Consider the following 26,029-nt stretch of genomic DNA (forward strand, 5'->3'; position numbering starts at 1 on the left):
AACGCATAGGCCGATTCCAGAGCCCATGCTCTTCTTAACCACTAGGCTAGACTGCTCCTGGGATCTCCCTGCTGGCTTTCCACAATACCGAGTAAACCTAAGGTCTGCGCCACCACATTCCCAAGCCCCTGAGCCCAGGCGGGGATGGGCATTCCCGCCCACAACAGGGCTCTCACCTGGAGTAGCTGGCAGGGGTAGCGATGAAGGTCCGAGTGAAGGCACGCACACAGTCCTGAGAACTTCCTTCCACTTCAACAGCAAACAAACAACAGTACCCCTTAGAGCCGCACGTGCTGTACACGCTCAACCGGCGGTTCCCAGTCAGGCTGTGACTGGACACTCATGCTGAGAGGGCAGTTGTTCATGGAGGCCAGGGTGTCGGCAATGGGGATGGCAACTATAGGAGCAGTCTGCGCCCAGTGACAGGGCCCCTGACAACCACTACACAGGTTCACGGGATGCGTTTTTCACAGCCGCCCAAGAGGTGGATACTACCATCCCATTTTGCAAATGAGGAAACTGAGAGGTTAAGTAACGGCCCAAGTTCTCAGAGTGAGTATCTGGGATGAGAGCCACCAAACTCCGCAGCCTGTGTCCCCAACGCCCAGGGTGTGCAGGGCAGACAGGCATGGACACAGCTCAGACCTGGATTGTCTGTGGGAAGCCTGAGGGCTGGAGAACACAGTGGGGAAGGGGAGGGAGGGGAGGGGAGGGGAGGGGGAGGGGAGGGAAATGAAGGGATGGGAAGGGAAGGGCAGAGGAGGGAAGGGAGGGGAAGGGAAGGGAGGGGAAAGGAAGGGAGGGGAAGGGAAGGGAAGGGAAGGGAAAGGCAGGGAAGGGAAGGGAAGGGCAAGGAAGGGAAGGGAAGTGACGAGAGGGGTAAGGGAGGGGAGTGGAAGGGAAGGGAAGGGAAGGGGAAAGGAGGTGAAAGGCAGGGAAGGGAAGGGAAGGGAAGAGAAGAGAAGAGAAGGGGAAGGGAAGGGAAGGGAAGAAAAGGGAAGAAAAGGGGAAGGGAAGGGGACGGAAGGGGTCAGGGAAGCTGGGTGGTTCTGGGAATGAGCCTGGCCAGGGGGAGGCAGCAGTGGGGAATCTGGGAAGGGGGTATACACACATTCACCTTCCTTGAACACACCGTTGACAGAGAAGCAGAGCATCCTTTCCTGAAAGGGAAGAGCCGAGGTGCCCAGTCACCACCTCCACCTCCTACCCACCTGTGGCTTCCTGGGCCCGCCCGAGGGAGGAAGCAGGCACTCACCATCTGGGACGACGTGTCCACCATGAAGGAGCTGAAGTCATGCTGAGTCTTGGGCAACACACAGAGGGTGTGCACAATGTCACGTTTTGTGTGCTTCAGCAGCTGGACCCGCAGGTCTATGAGGGGAGGGGAAGCGAGCGAAGGTCAGGGGCTGCCATGCCCTGGGCCCTATGATTGACTCCTTCACCGCCCTTTCCCACCCAGTCTTCCCATCACACACTCACGGGGGTCCGTGAGCTTCTTCATATTCCTGCTGTCCTTGAAGTACTCGCACAAGCTGCTTCTAGGAGACAAAGAGCAACAGTGGGTGGTGGGTGTTTGCAGGAGCTGGCCTGTGTCTCCTGGGGACCCACACGGCCCAGGAGCAGAGCCTGTGCTGTGATACTCATGGGGCTGGGTCCTCGGGGTGGAAGGGAATGGTCAGGGAGAAGCAGGCCTCCTCGTGATAAGCACCCACGAGACTCTGTCGGTCTCCACAGTCATGGATCAAGTAGTACCTGAGGGAGAGCATTGAGGACAGTCTATCTCTGTGGTCTGGACCTCACATGAGACTTGGAAACTCCCCTGAGCAGACCTGTGCTTAGGTGGCCTCACCTGTCCTCGCCCTCTCCCCCTTGCTCAGCTTCCCAGAGGTACTTACTGCTGCAGGAATTGCAGGACTTGTCTCTTCAGCTTATCAGATCCAAAGTAGCTGCCCTGGAATCAAATGGCATTTGAGACTATGCAGTGGATAAAGCCTCCCTGCAACACCCCAAATGTTGTTTGATCCTCTTCCTCACCTTGCAGGGCTTTAATACGCAGGGAGTGTCAACATCAACGGTAACTGGTGACGGTAACTCCTGGCCATCCTGGAGAAGGGAAGAGGAAGTCAGGAGTGGAGACCAGGGGAGTTGCCCTGGATGATCGGGGAAAAGGATGGGCCCAGGAGGGTGAGGGTCAGAGGTCAGGTGTGAAAGGGCCCTGGAAATTCCATGGGAAAGCTTACACTGGATGTCTTCATCATGAGGTCCTGGAAGTCTCTAGTGTTATATTCAACTTGTGTGTGTGCGTGTGTGTATTTATGGGTATTTTTCCAGCAAGTCTATCCATGTCATTTTCAGGAGTCCATGCCCCCCAAAATGGTTAAGGTTCTGATGCTAATATGTCATCTAGGCAAGACCCAAAGGGCTTGAGGGCAGGTGCAGAGATCACCGACATTCATAAGAGACAATGATTTATGTAGGCACTTACTAGGCGTAATAACTTCGGGAAACGATCTCTGATGGCCCTGTCCAAAACCAAAAATAGAGAAGAGATGGTTGATAGTTCAAGGTTGCAATGCTTCCTTTGAGTTAAAACAGTAATACCCTAAACAGAGATCAGTGTGTTCTGGCCCATCCAGCAGCGCCCTTTGCCCACCTCTGCTTCTGATTTTAAGGGTTTTCGGTCCACTTCCCTGTTGAACACTGAGCATCTGTCATCTTACTGTCTGAAAGGCACTGTCTCCTCATCTCTCTCAATACCTTCACTTTAACATTCCTTCCCTCCCTCCCTTCCTCTCCTTCGCCTGGGTAGCTCCCACCCAGACTACTCGCACTCCCTTCTCCAGTGCCACAGGGAGCAGCATTTCAAACCCATACTGCAGGGCTTCCTTCTCCTCCCTTCCTTCCTCCAGGGCCCCACTGAAGGCTGTGGGGAGAAGAGGGAATGGGGTGGGAGCCCGGGGCTCTGCTACCTCACTGGGGGTCCAGCACTCTGGCAAGACCCGGACACCCCCCAGGGATGGCCCAGGATGCTGGGCCAGGGAGGTGAGTGAGGTGGGGCTCAGGGAGGGAGATGGAGGGGATGAAGGCAGAAAGGGAGTGAAGGTAGGAGGGGAGAGATGAGAGAGACATAGGGGCACAGAGACAAGGGAGAGAGAGAAAACAAAGGGAAGGGAAAGAAGCTCTCCCGTGGTCGGGGTCAGGGAAGAAGAGAGAAGAAAGGGGAAACGGCGCCCCTGTTGCGGCTCTTCACCTGCCCCAGAATCGCCCAGACACACCAGGTAGGAATGGAAAATATGCCCATGTTGGGCTGGGGCCCCACTGGATGCTGGTTGAAACTTTGTCACCTGTGTGAGTTCAGCCAGACTTGGGCATGGGAAACAGGGCCGCCATGGGGGCACATCTCCCCCAGAATGAGGAAAGGGTCAGGTCCCAGCTCAGTATGGGGCTGAGGATCCGTGGCCCAGTCTTATGATCACCGTCTTCTCTCCTGATGACCCCTGCACCTGTCTGAGTTCGTTCTTTATCTGAGGAATCGTACCTGTCTCAGGTTGCCCAGGGCTCCTGTGAAGGACCAGATGGGATGATGTGACGTGTGCAGGGAGGGATGGGAAGTGCCCCTGAGAGCCCTGTCCTTCTGTCTCCTCTACCACCTCTGCCCTCTGCCTTCCACTCCTGCCTCAGGAAGCCCTCTGATCACGGGCGGGGGCCCACGTCTGGCCCCTTGACTCAAGGAGCCCTGCTTTTTCCCAAGGAGGCTCCAGCTCCTGGCATTGGGCCAGCAGAATGGATGTCATGACAGCAGCCACCCACGGCCTCAGCCCTCAGCATGGCACAGGAAAGCCCCCATGTCAACCTGGGAGATGAGGGGGGACCCCTTTGGAGGAAGGGGAAGAGGGCCCCTCTCAGAACGGGGGAGGCAAACGCCATCTCAGCACGAAGAAGGAAGGCTTCTCTCAGCAAGAGGCCCTGGACTGGAGGACCCTTCTCAGTGCAGGGCGCCAGCATCTGGATCAAGGCTGGTCGCTCCTGGTCCTGGTGAGGAGGAGAAGCCCTGCTTCCTGCGGCACACTCTTGGGAGGCCTTGGCGGAATATAGCTGGGCGCAGAGAGCTGGAAACAGACCCCAGAGCCCCTGCAGAGGTGAGCAGGTCAGGGGAAGGAAACTCCTCACCGGTGATAGGCACAGAGAGAGCAGAAGGTGGGGCCTCTGATCCTCCCAGAAGACCAGGGCTGCCACCTTTGGCAAAGGGGCACTGTCACAGATAGTCTAGGCTCCCATGGGTGAAGGTCACCAGGAAGGGTGACAGGGTGTTCACACTGACCTTACATAGGTGGACCAGTCTGGGAAGGTGCCACACAATGGGTTCCCTTGCAGCCACAGCTCTTCAAGCTTCAGCCCTTGCATCTTGCTCAACTCCCACGCAGACTTCAGCTGAGAAATATGGGGCGGAAGTGGGAAAAGGAATCCCAGGGAAAGAGGGACATCCGGATCTCTGCATCCCCAGCCCCCTCCCTCCCCCACAGGTACCTTCACCTGCCTCCTGTCATCACTCTGATGGCCACTAACACGCCCCCCCCCACTCTCAACCCAACTTTGATCTGGCTCCCTCTTCTCACCTCATTTTTGGAGAGGTTCAGGATCTTGACCGTGGGGGCCATCTGTATAATGTCAGACAGGCCATCCAGCTGGTACAGTTTGTTGCTGCTCAAGTTCAAGGACAACAGCTTTGGGGCAAGAAGAGGTAGAGTGAAGGTTACTATCTAGGACCTTGGAGACAAATCTGCCCTCCACCCCATCTCTTCCACCCCCTACACTAATACCAGCACTGGGCCTACAGCCTCACCTCAGGGAAATTCTTTTCGATGGTTTGCAGGGTGGCGGACATGCAGCTTCTTTGATTCAGAATTATATCAATATCATGGCCCACCAAGTCTTCAGGAAGGAGAGGGGAGGGAATCAGATGGCTGAGTGGGGTCTGGGGCCAGCACCAGCCCCTCCCCACGTTACCATCCCTAAGTCTCCCTCCAGGAAGACCCCTCTGCCCTCCTCCGCCCTAGAATTACTGCTGTCAGCCGTACCTGGGTCAACGCAGAGCCTCTGGAGGTCAAGAGCTTGCTTGTAGATATTAAATCGTTTGATCAAGGTCAGCTGCGGAGTGAGAGATGGAGAGAGCCGCTCTGAGGCTGTGGTGGTGGCAGGGAAATCGGGGGCGAGGGGGACGGGGGGCTGGAGGAAGGAGAGGTTGGTCTGAGGGTTGGCACACAACATGTCTTGAGTCTGCATTACCTTTAGCTGCTCCATTTCTTCTGGCTTCAACTTGTACCGCACAGAGTAGGGAGCAGCGGAGGGGCTGACAAACACAGGTATCTGCAGGAAGAAGAGGTGGGGTAAGCACCAGGAACTCTAGTTCCAAAGAAGACAAGCAGCCCCTGGCCTGTACTCCTTCCTCAGGATGAGGTACAAGTAATGCCCGCGACACACACCTTTCGGCTCTCCTCGTCACAAATCTTGTAGCTGACATCCATCAATGCAGAGGCAGTGCTAGCTTCCTGGACAAAGAACCGAGCCCCATTTTTCACATAGTGGAACTACAGGGATTGAATGCAACAGCAATAGTATCAGAAGCCAACAGACCCTGCTGAACCAGGTCTCTCTCTCCCCCTTCCCTGTGCCCACGCGTATGGCTTCGGCATCCTCTCTTACGTCCACTGGAGTGAAGGGGACACTGCAGTGGCGCTGGATTGAGTTCATTAGCCATGTCCTGTCATACTGTACCCCATAAGGAATCTAGGATGAAAAGAAGGGATGGGAGAGAGGACAGACAACAGGGAATTTAGGCTGGAGGATGAACCTTTTCCTGATCTTTTCCAGCCTTCTACTGAGCTTGAAAGGGCTTCTAAAGAAGGGACCACTGGCATGATTTCTTATGGGTGTGCGTAATATGGATTTCCTAAATACTCTTTCTCTCCAGTCAAACTCTCTTCCAAATAATCAAGGTGTCAGAGATGATCTTCCTTTTATAAATTTCCAGGAGATCCTACCCAGTGCAGACACTGCTTGCCCCTCAGACAAGGTCTCCAGAGGCTCGACCCTCCATCTCCCACACTCAGCTTGCCAAACTGAGACCTCCAATGTGGAGTTGCTCCATATCCTTGGCAGTAGTTTCCATCTTTGCTCTGAGACAGGCTCCTCCGTTCTCCTCACAGTCAGCCTGTTCCCTTTACACTGCTTCTCTGAATCTGCCCTTAGATGAACAAGATTGTTAACTCCTGGTCATAAAAAGGACAGATTACAAGCTGTCCCCAGTGCAATAAACCAGCATCTCAACATGAGACCAACACAACTCTCCCTGACATTTCTCTCCTGCACATTCCATACATTTTTCAGGATACTCACGGTGACCCTGAACCAGCTCCCTGGGGTTCCATCTTGTGTGTTCTCCCGCATTTCTCTCTCCAGAGGTTTTCTGTTTCCCCACACAGTCATATGCATGTGGCTTTCACTGTCCAATCTCACTGTCCTCTCATTGCCTCGGATGGTACAGGGAGAGCTGCAGGGAGGATGTGGAGAGAAGGAGGGTGAGTGGCCATACGTGCTAAGAAAGTCTTCTGTACACCCTCGTCTCTTTGACACCAGCACTACAATTAGGATTGCTCAACCATTATTTCACTTCTAGCATGCTGCAGTTTTGCAGTGACAGAAGAAAAACAAGTCCACGGAGAGTGAGAGAGGTGCATAGTCCCAGGGGCTGCTGTGTACAAACCCTGCTGCCTGGTCACTTACTGTCTTACTTCGGGGTCCTCCTGGACATCCCTCTTCACCACGTTTCCATCATCCTTCTGGAAGTGTGAGGGCTGATGCTCACCCCCACTGTGTTCATAATGAGGGCTCCTCTTGCCAGAATTACCTGGGAAAGAACTACAACCTTTCTTTCTTCCTTGAGGTGGTCTACCACCATCACTGTATTCTGAAAAGAGGAACAAAAATACAAGTTCGAAGACACATCTGTGGTGCACTTACCATGTACCATGTCTTAGGTAACAGGATGGTAGGGCAGGCAAAGTGCCAACTTGGCCTAAGGGACCAATCCCACAAACCTCAGAAAGGACAATCTTCTGCCTGTGCAGAGAGGACAGCCTTATCCGACAGATGGCACTATCAGGGGAAGAATCGAGGAGGCGCAGGATGAGGAAGAGGAGGACAAGGAGGAGAAAGAGGGAGGAGAAGGAGGAGGGAGGAGAGGACAACTGCCTTGAAACTTTTAACACAGTGGAGCAGGACTGATAAGGAACCGAGGTGTATGCGTCCATGGGTTAGACTGGACACCAGTCATATATGTACCAGGAAGGCACCCGAATCTTGCCTTCTCTCAGGACTTTCCAACAACCACACCAATACCTCTCTCGTGCTTCCCAAATCCAATCAGCCACCACACCGATTCCACTAACAACCAGCAAGCTAGCTGGATTTCCTTTGCCAGTGCACTAGGAGCTTTAATGTCAGGTGGCACTGATGTCACAGCCTCCTGAACTGTCTCCCTCCCTCCAGCCTTGCCCTGAACAATACTCTGTTTGAAAGAGCCAGGGTGAGCTCTCTTTGGGGCCAGCCTGAAATGCCTTTCAGCTCAGCAGGCAACTCTTCCTCACTTCAGCTCTTCTATAACAAGGGTGTGAATGATAACCTGGAATGATGTGTCAGCCACCATTTCCAAGTGTTTAGGGATTCTTCTTTTTGCTTTCTATTACTGGTTTCTAATTTGATTCCATCGTGGCCAGGGAACACACTCTGGGACATTTCAATTCTTCTTTTTTTTTTTAATAATTTAATTTCTTTATTTATGTCTGCGTTGCGTCTTCGTTGCTGCACACGGGCTTTCTCTACTTGCGGCTAGTGGGGGCTACACTTCGCTGTGGTGCACAGGCTTCTCGTCGCGGCGGCTTCTCTTGTTGTGGAGTTTGGGCTCTAGGCACGCGGGCTTCAGTAGTTGTGGCACGCGGGCTCAGTAGTTGTGGCTCGAGGGCTCTAGAGCGCAGGCTCAGTAGTTGAGGCGCACGGGCTTAGCTGCTCCGCGGCATGTGGGATCTTCCTGACCAGGGCTCGAACCTGTGTCCCCTGCACTGACAGGCGGATTCTTAACCACTGCACCACCAGGGAAGTCCCTCAGTTCTTTTTGAATTTACTGAGGCTTGTCTGATGGTCGAGGAGATGGTCTAACTTGGTGAATGTTACAGAGACCCTCGGGGAAAAACCTGTACTCTGCTGTTGGTGGGCGGACTGTTCTATTTATGTCATGAAGATCTCGTTAGTTTCCTGTGTTATTCAGGTCTCCTATATCCTTGCTGATTTTCTCTCTGGTAATTCTGTCACTTGCTAAGAGGGAGGTGGGTGTGGAAGGCCCCCACTGTAATTATAGATCTAGCTCTTTCTCCTTTCAGCTCCACCAGTTTTTGATTCATGTACTTTGAGGCTCTGTTGTTTGGTGCATACACATTTAGGATCTTTATGTCTCCCTGGTGTCCTGATCCTTTCATCATTCTGTAAGGCCTCTCTTTGGCTCTTGTTCATTTTCTTTGCTCTGACATCTACTGTATTGGATACTGAAGCCACAGGCACGCTTAGAAAGTGTCCTGGTTATACCTCACCTTTTATTCACTCCTAGGAGTTGTGTTGTTGTTCACCCCTCCGCCTACAAATTCTCCCCTCCAACATATCTAATTCACCATGGGAAAAGATTTGGAAGTTTTTCGGCACCTGCAGAAGTAAGATCGTGTCAATTCTCTTCCCCATAGGTGGATTCACTAAGGGTATTTTATTTTTAACACATTCCACTGAAACAGGGAACCAGCAGATAATCATACCAGTGGCTTGTGGGGAGGGAGGATTATGGTAATTACACTGTTAGAAACCAGCTTCCTTTGGGTTGTAATACTTAAGGCTCTCCAGGTTTGTGGGCTGTGCCTTTTGCACATTAACTATTCCATGTTGTCTCAGGGCACGCTTATGAGTAAAGATCCGTCCAGGGCTGATCACTCCACGATGGAGTGATTACGACCAGGCCTCAGATGAACTCCTCTGAGGAGCCGTTGCTTTCCCTGTGTGGCCCGCTGTCAGGGCAGTCCTGCTACTCACAACCTTGCGACTTTCCCTGTGTGGCACTGGAAGTGAAAGTAAACACAGATAGGGCATTGGACCCACAAATGCCACTTGCTCGGTCCCCAAACCTCGGAGGGGGCCTGGCGTGCTCTCTTTCTCCCACACTCCACATCCAACTGGTCAGGAAATTCTCTCGGCCCCTCTCTCAAAGTATGTCCAGAAGCCAGCCACTTCTCACCACCTCCATTACCACCACCCTGGCCAAGATACCAACATCTATCTCCTGGACTGTACTGCTGTCCAGCTGGCCCCTCTGCTTTCATCCTGGCTCCCTTACCTGTCTGCTTTCAACCCAGCAGCAGAGCGCAAGTCAAATCATTTCACTCCTCTGCTCAACACCACATAACAATGGTTTGAAGCCCACCAACATGTTCAAAAGCCAGGAGTTCATAATGATACTCATCAACAATAGCAACAACAAAGAGGAACCTTATTGGTGACCTTTGGAGAATGCCAGGCAACCAACTCGTTTTCAGGAAAATCCAGCAATGAAAGGGAAAAATTGACATTTTAAAGGGAGCAGTAAGGGCATGTGGTCTATGTATGGTGTATAGGAAGAGTCAGAGTCATTTGCAAGAACCCACATTCCTTCAGAAATAACATTGCCAAGGGGAAAGCGTAGAAGGGGGCCAGCTAACAGCTACCGCAGTCCCCCGGCTGACCAACTATGTCGGGTGCCTAAACAGGGCTAGAGACCTCCCTCATCAAGGTGATTCAGACACAAGCAATCTCAGACATCGCCTTGTCAAGTATTTGATAGAATAATCCAGTGAAGCCATGTGGTCCTGGGATTTACTTTGCTGGGAGATATTTGAGAACTGATTACATCTCCTTCCTCATTAATCGATCTGTTCATATTATGTATTTCTTTACGATTCAGTCTTGCTAGATTGTCTGTTTGGGGGACTTTATCCATTTCTTCTAGGTTTTCCAATTTGTTGGCATACAATTATTCACAGTATTCGCTAATAATCCTTTTAATTTCTGTAGTATCAGTTGTAATGTCCCTCTTTCATTTCTGATTTTAATTATTTGAGTGTCTTCTATTTTTTTTTTCTTAGTGAGTCTAACTAAGGGTTTGTCAATTTTCTGTAGCTTTAACAAAAAGCCAACTCTTAGTTTCATTTACTTTTCTTCTATTGTTGTTGTATTTCTTCTGTATTTCATTTATCTCTGCTCTTATATATCTCCTTCCTTCTGCTAGTTTTGGCTTTAGTTTATTCTTCTGTTTCTAATTTCTTGAGGTGTAAAGTTACGTTGTTGATTTGAGATCTTTTGTCTTTTCAATGTACACATTTAAAGCTATAAACTTCCTTCTTAGCACACCTTTGCTGCATCCCATAAGTTTTGGTACGATGGACTTTCATTTTAATTTGTCTCAAAGCAGTTTCTAATTTCCTTTGTGACTTCTTCTTTGACCCATTCATTCTTTATGAGTGTGTATGGAGATTCCAAAAAAAATGAAAAATACAACTCCCATATGACCCAACAATCCCACTTCTGGGTATATATCCAAAAGAACTGAAAGTAGAATCTTGAGGAGGTACTTGCACATCTATGTTCATAGCAGCACTATTCACAACAGCCAAGAAGTAGAAACAATTAAAATGCCCATCAATGGATAAATGGATGAACAAATTGTGGTATGTATATATATATATATATATACAATGGAGTATCATTCAGCCTTTTAAAGGAAGGAAATTCTGTCATATGCTACAGCATGGATGAACCTTGAGAACATTACGCTAAATGAAATAAGCCAGTCACGAGAAGACAAATACTGTATGATTCCACTTGCATAAGCTTTCTAGGGACTTCCCTGGTGTTCCCGTGGGTAAGACTCCATGCTCCCATTGCAGGGGGCCCATGTTCAATCCCTGGTCGGGGAACTAGATCCTGCAAGCATGCTGCAACTGAGAGTCCGCATGCCACAGCTAAGAAGCCTGCATGCCACAACTGAGTCCACATGCTGCAACTAAGAAGTCTGCATGCCAAAACTAGAGATCCCGCATGCTGCAACAAACAGCCGGCACAGCCAAAATAATAAATAAGTAAATACTTTTTAAAAAAAAGTTGGGAAAACTATAGTAAACAGAGTCCATGGGTTTAAAAAGAAAAGGTATCTAAAGTAGTCAGATTCATAGACGCAGACAGTAGAATGGGGTTACCAGGGACTGGGGGGAAGGGACAAAGGGGAATTGCTGTTTAATGTGTAGAGTTTCAGAATTGAAAGACGAAAAAGTTCTGAAGATTGGTTTCACAACAATGTGAATCAACTTAACAGTACTGAACTGTACACTTAAAAATGGTTATGATGGTAAATTTTATGTTACGCATTTTTACCATAATTTTTAAACCTGTACATTAGAGTGTGATTACTCAAAAGGAAATATTAAGAAAAGTTTTTGTTTGGATATGTAAATACAAACGTAAAGAAGTCAACATAAAGAACACGTGAGAATGTCAACTGTGCTTATGAGTAGGTGTTTGGAATGCACAAGAGGTGTACTTTCATGTCCCTGCTCTACTTGTATAAAAGGCTGGGTCAGGGTTTTGCCACGGGCTTGGGGGGAAGCACTATTGCTACTGACTCATTACCTAGCGTAATAGAAACAATTACTGATAATCAGATCCACCTGTCTTCTCTCTGATTATTAAGCTACATCACTTTGGACAATTCACCCGACTTCTCCTGATCTCAAATTACTTACATGTAAAAATCAGGGATTAGAGCTAACCACCACCTCAATCAAGATATAAAGCATATACCACACTCCAAATGGTTCCCAGTTAATCTTTCCATCTCCCAGCTCCATATAAACCTTGATCTGCTCACAGTCCCTATATATTCGTTTTGCCTGCTGCAGAATTTCTTGTAAACGGAATCATACATACTGCACACCTTTGTGTCTGGCTTTTTAAAGTCAGCATCATGTTTTTGAAATCGTTTATGTTCCTGCCATTTTTATTGCTGAGCAATATCCCACAGTATGGGTTGTAGTTCTCCACCTCGTTTACACAGTAGAGCCCCTTGGGGAGTTTGAGAATGCCACCAGCTCCAAGCTATACCCACAAAAATTAAAGCAGAATTGGGTTGAGACCCAGGCACCCACATTTTCTAAATTCTCCACGTGACTGCAGTGTGCTACCACAGTTGAAAGCTACTGTATTAAAGTATCAGCTTTTGGTTTATGCTTGCCAGAGACCCTAGGAATGGATGCCACCTCATTTTGCTGGCTTTCCACTCTGTTGTTTTAGGGACCTAGTGATTCCAGTAGCTTAAATTAGAGATTGGCAGACTACAGCCCATGGGCCAAACCTGGCCTGTGGCCTGTTTTTCTAGGGCCTGCAAGCTAAGAATGGTTGTTACATATTTAAATGGTTACAAAAATAATATTTCTTGACACGTGAAAATTATTTGAAATCCACACGCCAATGTCCACATGCAAAGTTTTATTGGAACACAGCCATACTTGTCTCTGGAGCCTTCCGCTCTACAACAGCAGAGCTGAGTAGTTACGAAAGAGACAAACTGGCCCACAAAGCCTCAAATATTTGTCACCTGGCCCTTTCCAGGGAGTTTGCTGAGCTCTGGCTTAGAGCAAGTGTCCTTAAAGCAAATGCACAGCAACTGTGGTAAATGGCTGACGGTCCCTTTGGCTAAGCCTGGGAAGAAGATTTACTGCAGTAACTTGCGACTTCACCATAGGGTCCTTCCTCAGTAGTCCACTCATTCATGGTGTTCTGGCTCAAGTGTGGGAATTGAGTAAGGGGCTACCATTTGCCATCAAGATAGGTCAAGTCACCAGACCTAGAGCTTGACTTCTTTATTTTTATGTTCTTATATGTTATTACAAATATTTATTTATATTTTATTTATTTTTACACTGATCAAATGCAACTTTGGAGTATGTCAGATATTTCAAGATCCAAGGGATCTGTTGATCAATTAGCCACCTTCAGAGGTTGCTACAGGTCAAACCAATGTGACTACCCTTCCATCCTTGCTGTTTATTAGGTAAACGGCACTCACCTTGAGGCAGGAGATTAAGTGCTCCTACTGGGCCTGCAACACCAGAACCCCAACATCTCCACTCAAATGAGGGTGACCATGTCAATGGCAGAATCTCCCATCTCATCTGTGGCCTACACAAGTCAGCCACTTCAGAACACTTCACAGATGAAGATGCCCTCCACACTAATGTGTTTCTCAATGCTGTGGGGGAAAGGAGTGTCCTCTGGGTCCCAAACAGCAGCTGCCTGGTCCACCAACACATTGACTTCAAAGGCATTTCAATTCAAGTGACCACAGGTGGTAACTCTTGAAACCGAGTCCCCGTAAAACCGAGTTCCCTTGCCAGGTTGATGATTAACTTCTCTATCCAAAACTTTATTCCCTCTCTTGTCCCACTCATGATCCCCTCAGGATTGAGGAGTATCAAAGAAAAGGGGGGACTGACACTGAACAGAACCCTTCAGGGCCCTCCTGGGTACAAAAGCCCCGCTGTGTTCCCTGTTTCTTGTCGGTAGGAAAAGGCTTTGGCCTCCTAGGCCTTCCCTGAGTTCCAAAGAACAGACTCAAGCAGTTACTAATTAGGGAAGTGAGGAAATGCAGAAACAAAGGAAAAGCAGTCAAAGAAACGAAATTGAGTTATTTGTAGACAGGTGGATGGACATAGAGTCTGTCATACAGAGTGAAGTTAAGTCAGAAAGAGAAAAACAAATACCGTATGCTAACACATATATAGGGAATCTAAAAAGAAATGGTCATGAAGAACCTAGGGACAAGACGGGAATAAAGACACAGACCTACTAGAGAATGGACTTGAGGATACGGGGAGGGGGAAGGGTAAGCTGGGACGAAGTGAGAGAGTGGCACGGACATATATACACTACCAAAGATAAAACAGAGAGCTAGTGGGAAGCAGCCGAATAGCACAGGGAGATCAGCTCGGTGCCTGGTGACCACTGAGAGGGGTGGGATAGGGAGGGTGGGAGGGAGGGAAGGGGTGGGATAGGGAGGGTGGGAGGGAGGGAGACGCAAGAGGGAAGAGATATGGGGACGTATGTATATGTATAACAGATTCACTTTGTTAGAAAGCAGAAACTAACACACCATTGTAAAGCAATTATACTCCAATAAAGATGTTAAAAAAAAAAAGAAAGAAAGGCAGTCAAGAAACAATAGTGCAGTGATAAAGCAGAGTCCTAGTTTCTCCGCAAGAGATAACAACTTGATACATATCTTTGAGCTGCTATGCAGAAACTAAGATCCCCTGCCCAGGTGGAGGACGGTGACTCCATGCTGACCACAAGCACACAGACCCCAGACTGGTTAGAACCAGAATGCTGATGATTAAGATCCCTGAAACAGCACCCTGTTTCTTCACCACCAACCAATCAGAGGAAAGTCATGCACCCTGCAGCCCTCACCCCAGATGTTGCCTTTAAAACCCTTCCTTGAAAGTCAGCAGGGAGTTAGAGTCTTCTGAACACAAGCAGCCAGTTCTCCTTGCTTGGCACCCAGAAAATAAACACTGTACTTTCCTTCACCAACAACCCAGTGTCAGTAGATTGGTTTTGCTGTGCAGCAGGTGAGTGGACCCAAGTTCTGTCCAGTAACACAACTGCAACTCTTTCACCATTGTGTGCCATGGAACACTAATGATTCATCCTCTATTACCAACTGGGTCCTTACTATCTTCAGATCCACCTAGACTGGATGACCTATCCCCGACCCCCACTTCCTTCAGGGCCCTTTGCTTGCAACCAATTTTGGTGTCAAGTACTCTATTAATCAAAGTTCCCACTTCCTTATGCCAGATATTCATTCTAGCTATTTTGTAAAAATAAGACATCTTTAATAAAACATATCACACAGCTTACAAAAATTCTGTGAGGGCCAGAAAAGTGGGCTTGGATGCCGCACAGCCAGGGGAAGCCCCCTCACACCATGAGACTGGTATAGCTGAAACACCCCTGCTGCCTATGAGCTAACCAACATGTATGACAGAGACTGAATTCTAGGCACTCTGCTGTGGCTGCCCGTAAAAGCCAGAGACCTCTCCCATCATACAAAGCTGATCCTGCCTGTGGCTCCCACATTACTCAGTTCCACCTCCAAGTTTCACTATGGTGCATAGGCTTGATACATAGAGATCTTCTTTGGGACCCTAGACAAAAGGGGGTCTAGGAAACATACACACACACACACACACACACACACAGACACACACACACACACACACACACACACACAGATACGAACGTAGGTCTCCATTCTTGTTTTTAGCTTTCCAGGTCTCTACAGTACAGGAAAACATGTAAGAGTGTTTATGAGTGTTGGAATAGTTGCCAGCTGAGCCAACTTGAGGTATATTCCACAGGACCAATTTGTTTGCTCTCGTAAATGGTATACTCACAATGAAAATATTATTTTCTATTTCGTGCAATTATCTTGTGTATATTAGTCTTGCATCCAGTAAACTGGTTAATCACTATTATTATAATTTTCCATAGATCCTCTTGAGTTTTATATGAAGACAATTATACTCACAGTTTTGTTCCCTTTCACTTTTACACATGTATTAAGTAATGTCTGTATGTATTTTGGCTTACTGCAATGTCTAGGAGACTCAGTAAGATGTTGAACAGAAGTGATTATATGAATCATCTTTGCCTCTTCTGAGTTTGAATGGAATGCTTTTAATGTCTCACTATTACGTACGGTGTTTGTTGTAGTTTTTGTAAAGTACACATTATCATTTTAAAGAAATAGCTTTCTATTCCCAGTTAGCTAAGAGTTATTTTTGTGGTTGTTTAATCTTGATTGGTTGTTGAATTTTATTGCATGCATTTTTTTTCTGGAATCTTTGTGATAATCATCCTTTTCTTGCTCCTTTACCTATTAATGTGTTGAACTACATTATGAATCTCCTAATGTTAAACCAACATTGCAAGTTTGGTATAAGCACAACTTTGCCCTGCTGTATTATCTGTTTTAGCCATTGCTGGATTAAGTTTGCCATTATCTTATTTCTATTTTTGGCATTTTTATAACTAATTAAGATTCACCAGTAATTTTGCCTTCTCATGCATGCTTTGTCAAGAATAAGCTTAATATTAATATTTTCTGTTTCCCCAATATAAATTTCTTTTTTCTAGAATTTACCCATTTAGTATTAATTTTCAAATTATCAGCATATCTTTTTCATAATATTATCTTTTAAATCTTTACTGTCAGTACAAGCAAGACACCTTCTTCGAAAGCGGCTTATCTGTGCCTTCTAATTTTCTTGACCCATACTGCCAAAGCTTTCCTTATATTTTTATATTTTGAAAGCCCTAACATCTAGCATTTTTTACTCAACTCTTCCATATCTGTTATCGATTTCATTAACTTTGGCTCTTACTTTTATTATTTTTTTCTTGCCAATATGGAAATGCATGAGATGATTTGTATCAAGTATGTGACAAATCCACAGTCTTTTCATCTACCGTCATGTTTTCTTTTATAATTGCTATCCTCGAATAGCACGGATATCCAAATATCCAGTACATTTAATTACTTGGAAAAGACCTGTGGCTTACCAATGTGGGGGGTTTAATTAAATCCATTGTTGGAATATCAGATGATTAAGGGAGATGGAACTGCAGCATTGAAGCAAAGGAACTGCTATGATAAGTACATATGAACTTCATTGAAGAGGACAGCATACAATATAGAAAGGAGTAGGAACAGAAAGAGCACGGACTTTGAAATCATATATCCAGAATGTGCTCTGTCACTTACTGCGTATGTGATTTTAGGCGAGTATTTTACCTCTCTGAGCCTCAATTTCATCATGCGGTAGTGCTGTTTGCCATGGGTTTCCATTTGTCCCTGTTCCCGGGACCTGGAAGAGCTGTACTTCTTGACCTCCTTTGTTTGGGCAGGGCTGTGTATGTGACTGGTTCTGGCTAATGGGTTGTGAGTGACATGTGCTATTTCTGGGCCAGAACATATGGTTGTTGGTTTGAGACCTTGCAGGGTCCTCTTCTCCTCAGGCACAGGGACTGACAACTCTCTAGATGATGGCTGCTCTGTCAGTTTGGGTCTCCAAGTCATTCCAGCAAGAATGGCTCAGACCCCCATAGTCCACCATCCCGTGAGGGGCATGCACCTGCCATGGACATGTAGTCGAAGTGAGGAATAAGCCCCTGAGATATGGGGACTGTCTATTACCACAGCATAATCTAGCCTATCTTGATTCTTGTATCTTATCTGTAAATTAAAATAACATCCTCTCAGGATTTTTCTGAGGATTAAATGACAAAGCTGGTATGACAAGGTTGCCACAGTGCTTGACATATAACAGGAACTCAAAAAATGGCAGCTATAATTATTAAATAATAATAACAAACTAGTTTTGAAAAAGTGTGGAAAATTGGTATAAAATGAGAGCTATTTCATCCACTCATCCTTACGGGTAAGTTGTATCGTCTTTTCAAGAGTGGGGCATTTTATTTTATTTTGAAGGCTTCCTAATGACTAGCACTTATGCATTTACTTCTTGCCATCATGATATCAGAAACATAAATTGAGGTTATATGTAAAGAATGAAAAAGTGGAAAGATTAAGCAAAAGAGAGAATGACTAATGACATAAGATAAAATGAGTTAGCAATAAGTAGTTTCTTAATGAGAAGAACAGATTATAATTATTAGTAAGCATACATTGTTCTTAGTAAACAAAGGTACAAGGTATTAATGCGGTAGAAGAGATTTAGTTTGAACAGGCTTTCCCAAAATGTTTTCTGAGGAACACTAGTACTTCCAGTGGTCTGTGGAAAAATGTTCCATTCCCATATAGCTTGACGAAACTACCTGCTACAGACTGAATGTTTATGTACCAACCTAGTCTCCAAGGTGACAGTATTTGCAGGTAGGGTCTTTGGTAGGTGATTAGGTCATGAAGGAGGTGCCGTCATGAATGGGATTAGTGCCTTTATAAAAGAGCACCTAGAGAGCTCCCTTGCCCTTTCTGCCATGCGAGGACACAGCGTGAAGACAGCCCTTTATGAACCAGGAGGCAGGCTCTCACCAGACACTGAACCTGCTGGTGCCTTGATTTTGGACTTCACAGACTCCAGAACCGTGAAAAATAAATTTTTGTAATTTATAAGCCACCCGGTCCATGGTGTTCTACTACAGCAGCCTGAACAAGCTAAGACACTACCCTTCTCTTTGAGATTCAAGTGGCATATTATCTTAAAAATATGACAATATAGAAATCCTTTTTACCTTCATTTTTGTATGTCCCGTATTTCTTCAATGGATAAAACCATTTTTGTTGTTGCTGTCTCTCAGACATAGTGTCCTGTAGAACAAACCTGAAAGTGCTGAAATGAGAGGAAAGAAATGGCTATTATATAATAAAAAAATATATATACCACCCCTTTAACCATCTCTCAAACAATATTTAAATCCCTCACAAATGTAAACACCATCTTTTTCTTGCTGCATTTTACTCATTAAGTACCATCTACGTGATTTTTATGAAATGTATCATCTATAATTTTACTTAACATGGTTTTCTTAAATAAATTCACTGGTTTTTTCCCACATGAAGGAAAGGGGAGAGCTTTCAAGGAATGTAACAAGGAATGGTTAGAAAATCAGGAGGAAAGTCAGAAGCCAGTGGTGTCTGGCTGGACTAATTTAAGCCGTTTAGAGAGTCCAAGGAGAAAAAGATTATGGCATCCCACCCCACACACACTTTGAAAAACTACTGATCAGCAAAGCAAATACACAAAACAAATTCTGAACCTTAACGTGCTGGCTGCTTTCACACTTTTACTGAAAAAATATCAAATTAAAAAAAGTCTCTCTCCTTGCCTCTCTCCACAGAACAAATTAAGAGACAGAAATTCCGATCAGATTTGAAATCATCGATACGAACTGGCATCTAGGAGTTCTCTGGTGTTCTTAATAACAAACGTGGTCAGAGGAGGGCAGAGGATGCCATCACATGGCAGGCAGTGAATAGGAATACGGAGGAGAGATTAGCAAGAGTAGGGCTCTAATGTGGGGGTTGGGAAGGAAGGGGGAAGGGAGGGGTCCACCCAGTTTCCCGAGCCTAGCTGCCGAGAGCAGCCCATGACCGCCTGCCGCCCGCTGTCCCGCCAATTCTGAGTAAACCTCCAGGACAGGCGGGCGCCCCTCCTACCCGACTACCGCCTACCGCCTACCGCCTACCGCCTACCGCCTACCGCCTACCGTGGCAGAATATGAAAGTCGGGGGAAAGGTTGGGATCGGAGCCAGAGCCTCATCAAAGTTCCCCCTCAGCCAGGACAAGTACCTTAATTCTAAAGGTCTTCACCTCTCGGTCTGACTCCTCAGAAGGCCAAGCCGAGCTACCCACCGTTGGGCAGGCTCTCCACACGCGGAAAGGGCGCCCCCCTCGGTCGCGACCTTATGGCGTCACATGACTGCGGGACGTACGTAACGTAACGTAACGCGCGCCGCCGTGGGGCCCCACCTGACTTGCAGGGGCTTGGCTGGGGGAGGCCACAGAGTAGAAGGATGCAGGTGACCTCGGGGTTCAGGAGCCCTCAATCCTGAACTGTGACCGAGAGAACTGAGCCTCAAGACACCACAGCATGTCCCGTGACCGTAGAATATACACGACCAACAGCCGAAAGCTAGGTGCGGTGCGGTGTTCACATGACTGCAGGCGCTTTGCCTGCCATGTGATGGAAGCGGCCACATCCCTGTTGACTCAGGGATCTGAAGATTCTGGTAGCCAGCAATCTTCACGAGATAGAGATGGCTGAGCCTGATATGTGACCAAGGGGGATATGTGACCGACCATAGCATCCAGACGACTCTCAGAAGCGGGTCACCTTTGTGACTTGGAGGGCTGAGGCTTCCACATGCCACTAGCTAGTGAGGGCCACATGACAGGATGAATCCACATGATGGGCAGGGTTTAGGAGTCTGCCATGCTCTAGCGACTTGAAAAGCTGGATCTACCACATGATCATAGTGGCAATAGGTCCAGAGAGACTACATGAGCTCAGGGTTTAAGGGCTCATGGTGCTGGCATGACCAGTCGGTCTGGGCCTGCCACATAACCGTCTGGGCCTGCCACTTGATGGCCGCATCCACGTGACCATAGCCTTAGGAGCCCACGGTGCTCAAAAGCTGGGTCAGCCTCCTGAGTGTAGGATAGTGACAGTAGGGTTCTCCCGGCTGCGTGTTTCAGGAGGCCGTTCTCTTCACGAGACCTGGAGAGCTGAGATTGCCCACATTCCTGGGCTTCCCGTTGATGGTGGTGCCTCCGGATGATCTTCCGCAAAACACAAGCTGGCTTCACCTGCCCCAACCTCTTTTTAATGTGCTAATGTGCTTCTTTCATGTGCTGATTTGTTCCCTAATAACACGTGAAATTTAACACATAAATTAACACATAGCAATGGACTAGGTCCTCCCTAAATCCATAAGCATTGCCATATTTTAAGGACCACTTCAAAAACCTAAGCAGTGGGTACAGGTAAGCTTTGTTGCCGTAATTCCATGCAAGTCTAAGAGAAATTAAAGCAAACTCAATAAGTGAATTTTAGCTCTTAATTTGGAAAAAAAATGTATATAATGATTACTATGTGTCAGGCACTTTAAAACGTCGACTCCTTTAATAGTGGCAATTCTATAAACTAGGTACTATAATTATTATTCCAGTTTTCACAGATGAGAAAGTGGAGGCACAGATGTGTTAAGTCACTTGCCTAAGAGGTAACTGAACCTGTAGGTGCCAAACCAGGGTTTACTCCCAGGCACCCTGGCTCCAGACTTTGTGTTTTGATCACCCACAAGATTCTCCAAAGAAAATTAAGAATAATTCAGTCTTCCTTATTCAGACTAACTGGAAAGCCATCTGCAGTTACTGAAAAGTGGAGATCATAGAGGACCTCTTTAAAGTGCCATTTAAATAATTTCCAGTACTACCAGTAATTAGAACTAATCCAAGCTGAAGCCAGTTAAGGCCCTCGGATTCATTTTAAGGTATAAATATAAACTTATCCTTAATAAGTGAAGTATTTGTGTATATAAAAGGTGGTATAAAATGCTAGACGTTAGTTGAAAACGTTTCCTTGTTTTATTTTTAAACACTCTAAAGAGAAATATTGCAGACTTTATGGCTCTTTTTCTCTAAAGAGAAATATTGCAGACTTTATGGCTCTTAACGGAATTCCAGAAGTTAAAAATGAGCAGAATCTGAATTAGATATTACTGCACTTATATTTTGTTTGCATCTTTCTAGAAAGGACAGAGAAAGGGAAAGGAGAATATACAATATAGTTTTGGTTTGTGTTTTTTTTAATTGCAGTTTTACAAACGCCTCTCTTGCTGATTTGTGTGGAAAACTGAAGATCTGTCTGTATATCCAACATAGATCTGATGTGATCTTGCTCGTTTGCTGGCTTAGGCAAACTTAATGCTCTACAAGCAGTGGGATTATTTTGCTGGCACCCTGCAACGTGGCATGGCTACATAAATGACCTGAAGAAAATACAACAGACCAAATTTTGCACCATGGTTAAATTTGAATATACTAGTAAGGATAACAGACTGTGTTTGTAGTTCTAAGCCTACTGAAGGAAGTAGTGATTTTTTGGAGTGACTCTCTTTGGGTACATTGGTGTTACTTAGATAATTTTGGAAAATTATTTATGGGACACATGTAAATGCAGGGTATGAAAATGGAGCCACATGTTTACAATAGAGCCTATTATGAAACCTCAAGATGGATTTAGGAAGCATCTGTGTACAATCACTGGATGGACTCTGACATCAAGACCTGATGTCTGTCCCAACTGTAGTTTCTGTAATGGACAAATCCACTAACGGTGATTGTGAGTTCACCTTCTTTCACCAAAAGACAAACCCTGGAGTTCTAATTATAACCTTTCTTTGGAAGGGTCAGATATTCTCCTGTCAGAACTAATGGTCGTATCATTTGTTCTTTCCCTGCGATGATTTCCAGGAGTTATTTTAGGATTAAAAAAATATACTTAGTTACACCAGTGGGTGCCCGTCAGCTCCTTCTAACATACATTGGGGAAGGGACGCTAAGGCTATGGATAAACACCTGTATGAACACAACTTATATGAGCTAGGCAGTTTAGGCACTGCATGTGTCAGGTGCTGTGTCTATTTAGGTGAGGCAGGCTGATAAGCTATTCTTCTTGAATGTTGTTTGGCAAGGTTTACTGGGAACAACTTTTACTTCTTTTATATTTCTGTTTTGGAGGTCAGTGCTAGAGGCATTGTTTAACACAGAGAAATGGGAAAGGGGAACAACAGACATTTGTGATGCTGCTAAATTAAACACAAATACTCAAATGCTTTTGGTTCAAACACAGATATGTACAACTCAAGTAGAGATCCTATGTGAATTTACTTTCAGAAAGTAAAATTGACTTAATCTGGTAACGTTATCCAAGAGAACTTACCAGATATTGCTGTACCTTTATAGAAATGGTAATCGAAACATGTTTTTCTTTGTTCCTTTAAGAAACTCGTTAATTAACTAGAAGTGACTTTACTGTCAGTGTCAAGCAGTGGGAAAGAAGAGAAACAATTGTAGATGGTGCTCCCTGTCAGAGTACTCAGTGTGCTCCCTTCCCCCAGCACAGTGTAAATTTTAACAGCTCTAGGGGTTGAGCTCATTCTTGGGGACTACCACAGCCTGGAAACAGAAAACTACATCCACAGTGAAAACTTCTTTTGAGGCCAAAGGATGGAAAGGGGCGAGAAGGCAGGGATTCCTTACAGGGATTTTGCTCATAAACTGTGTCATTTGTGATGGTATGATTCTCTGGTACAGTTTGAAAGTCCCATCCGCGTGAAGACCATTTACAAATTACATAAGTGTGGTTCAAGGCTTTAAAAATTATTAGACAGGGAGAATTGAAGTGGTCCTAGCTTGGCTCTTGTTATCCACTCATTGTAACTATTTTTTTGCCACACCCCCCAAATAATTCTAAATATAGTCTTTGAGAGTAGTGTGAGACGGGTTTTTACGTAAACAGCCACATTGTTTTCTTGTTATGATATCACACTGCCATCTACTGCTGGTGGATATGTTCCCATATGATGTAAATGAGTGACCTTTGCCAGTTTTCTTTAGAATAAAAGCAGGCTTTGAGGACTAAGTTCTATCAATGAACTTTACATTTCCGTAACATCACCAGATGATTTTTGAATTATCTACTTCATGTAGCCTGTTTGGGTCCAATGATAATCTAAAATGTACATGATGCTCTACCTTTTTTTTCCCCACGAAATCTGGACAAACACGGCATATCCTGTGCTCTCTAAAAACTGACAGGCACTTGCAATAGTTGACTATCACTGGATTCTGAAATTCTAATTTAGTCTAGTGTATCTGTTTTTATATGGGACACTTTGATGCAATTCAAAGTCTCTCAAATAGGGAGGGGGATCAAGATGGTGGAGGAGGAGTATGTGGAGCTCACCTCTCCCCACAAACACATTAAAAATACCCCTACATGTGAGGCAATTCTCGCAGACAACCAACTGGAAACTGGCAGAAGATCTCCTACACAACCAAAGCTGCAAGGAATATCTCTACATATCCAGGAAGGACAGAAAAAATTTTCAAAGGCATGAGGACGGTCCTGGCACCCCTGGGAGAGATCTGTAAAGGAGGAAAGGTACACATAGGCAGACCCTTACCCCAGGGAGCCCCCGTGCCTGCTGGAAAAGCCGCCGGGATAGATGGAGGGGCTGGAAAAGCCTAAATTCTACCCACAAGGAGTGCATGCATGCTGGCTTGCGAACAATCAGGGCAGAGAGAGACTGGCACTGGCGGCTGCTGCCTTGCTGCACTTCCCAATCCAAAGCACACACAAGGTGGTGGGGCCACAGATGCACACAGCAGCTGAGCATTGACTCTTAGGTAGGCAGGTCCAGGGAGAGGACTCGATCTAGATGTGTGGAGACAGCCCGGAGGGCCTGGGGTATGGTCTGGGCCAAACCAAGGAGCCCATTGTCAGCCCGCACATAGTGGGGGCAGGTCCTGCCACAGTGCCCATTGTCAGTGTGCACACAGTGGGGGCAGGTCTGGCCATGGTGGACTTTGCCAGCACGTGCACCAGATGGCGCCACGGAAAGGCACAGCAGCTGGGCACTGCATCTCGGTTGGACGGGCTCTGGGCAGGAGTATGCAGCCGTTCATTTCACGGTGGGAGCACACTGGCCCCGCTCACTCTACACCATAGCTTGGAGCCAGATCTGGAGCTGACAGGTCCTGGGAGAGGTCTGCCACAGAGGCAGCCCAGGTTGCAGGCAGCGGCACAACCACCTCAATTCCTGCAGCCACAGGGCCCCGGCCCCCAGCACCAGCCTACTCCACACCACAGCCCAGCACTAAGTCTGGAATGAACACAACAGAGAAAGGGATGCAACCTTGGGCTGCTTCTGAGCACAACCATGGATGCCTGCACGGGAGGCACATAGGTTTGCAGTGACCACACGGACCTCATTTGCTTCCGTGGTCACCTCCTTTGCATCAGGGCATGTGCTCAGGGGCAGTGGAACCTGACTGAACCTGACCCTCAGGGCTTCTACTCCAACAGCTGGGAAGCAGACCCCAGCCCCAACAGGGCTGTGACAGCCATAGAGCAAAGAGGAGGCCCCAGCCAACAGCCAGTGCAGGCTCTGGTCAACACAACTTCAAACACACCCCCTATCAAGGGAACAAGGGCCAGCACACTTTAAGGAAATACGTGGCAAGCACCCACACCAAAACCAGCCCTTGCACCAAAGATATTGGACTCATACCGTCTACACAGGGATCCTCTTCAAGAACACAGTAGATTCATGCTTCCCCTAAATTCAGAGACAAAGAAAGTTAAGTAGAATGAAAAAGAGAGGAACTATCCCCAATGGAAAGAACAAGAGAAATCCCCTGAAGGAACAAATAATGAAAGAGACCTCACCAGTCTACTAGACCCCAGATTCAGAAAGGAGGTAAGAAAAAGGCTAAAGACATTAAGAAAGATTATTGATAGAAATGCAGATCACTGCAACAAGGAACTAGAAACTATAAAGAGAAATCAATCAAAACTAGACAACTCAATTGCCCAGATGAAAAACAAACTAAAAGCAATAAATAGCAGACTAAACAAAGCAGAAGAATAAATAAGTGATCTGGAAGATAGAATAATGGAAATCACCAAATCAGAACAGCAGACAGAAAGACAAATTTTTCAAAATGAAGAAAACAAATGAGATCTATAGGATAATATAAAGCATGCATAATATGCATAATCATATGCATAATGTGCACAGTCATATGCATAATAGGGGTACCAGAAGAAGAGGAGAGAGAAAAGGGGATAGAAAATGTATTTGAAGAAATTATGGCTGAAACCTTCCCAAACCTAAAGAAGAAAACCGATATCCAGGTACAGGAAGCACACAGGGTCCCACACAAGAAGAACCCAATTAGAGTGACACCAAGACGTAGCATAATTAAAATGGCAAAAGTGAAAGATATAGAGAACTACAAAGTCAACTGGAAAACAAGGTTTAAAATGGCAGTAAGTACATACTTATCAATAATTACTTTAAATATCAGTGGACTAAATGCTCCCATCAAAAGACAGAGTGGCCGAATGGATAAAAAAAACAAAAACAAAAACAAGAACCTACAATATGCTGCCTATAAGAGACTCACTTCAGGGCACAAGACACAGACAGATTGAAAGTGAGGAGATGGAAAGCTATTTCATGCAAATGGAAACAACAAGAAAGCGGGGTTAGCAATACACATATCAGATAAAACAGACTCAAAACAAAGTCCAT

General features: G+C 46.2%; 1 protein-coding gene across 1 annotated transcript in view; it reads right to left on the reverse strand.

The window, feature by feature from the left end:
* The window catches only part of LOC309620154 (nuclear RNA export factor 2-like), a 52,256-nt gene that overhangs the window by 8,897 nt on the left and 17,330 nt on the right, over positions 1-26,029 (reverse strand). The window contains exons 2-16 of the mRNA XM_082376219.1: positions 5,704-5,787; positions 5,484-5,588; positions 5,287-5,367; positions 5,079-5,148; positions 4,844-4,932; positions 4,617-4,724; positions 4,322-4,452; positions 2,486-2,522; positions 2,035-2,274; positions 1,896-1,951; positions 1,645-1,752; positions 1,480-1,538; positions 1,256-1,371; positions 1,118-1,160; positions 177-249 (exon numbers count right to left, since the gene is read on the reverse strand). Coding sequence (XP_082232345.1) covers positions 177-249; positions 1,118-1,160; positions 1,256-1,371; positions 1,480-1,538; positions 1,645-1,752; positions 1,896-1,951; positions 2,035-2,274; positions 2,486-2,522; positions 4,322-4,452; positions 4,617-4,724; positions 4,844-4,932; positions 5,079-5,148; positions 5,287-5,367; positions 5,484-5,588; positions 5,704-5,787 — 1,400 coding nt within the window. The remainder of the gene's footprint in view (positions 1-176; positions 250-1,117; positions 1,161-1,255; positions 1,372-1,479; positions 1,539-1,644; positions 1,753-1,895; positions 1,952-2,034; positions 2,275-2,485; positions 2,523-4,321; positions 4,453-4,616; positions 4,725-4,843; positions 4,933-5,078; positions 5,149-5,286; positions 5,368-5,483; positions 5,589-5,703; positions 5,788-26,029) is intronic.

Source organism: Balaenoptera borealis (assembly GCF_965194805.1).
Source record: "Balaenoptera borealis genome assembly, chromosome: X".
NCBI classification, from domain to species: Eukaryota; Metazoa; Chordata; class Mammalia; order Artiodactyla; family Balaenopteridae; genus Balaenoptera; species Balaenoptera borealis.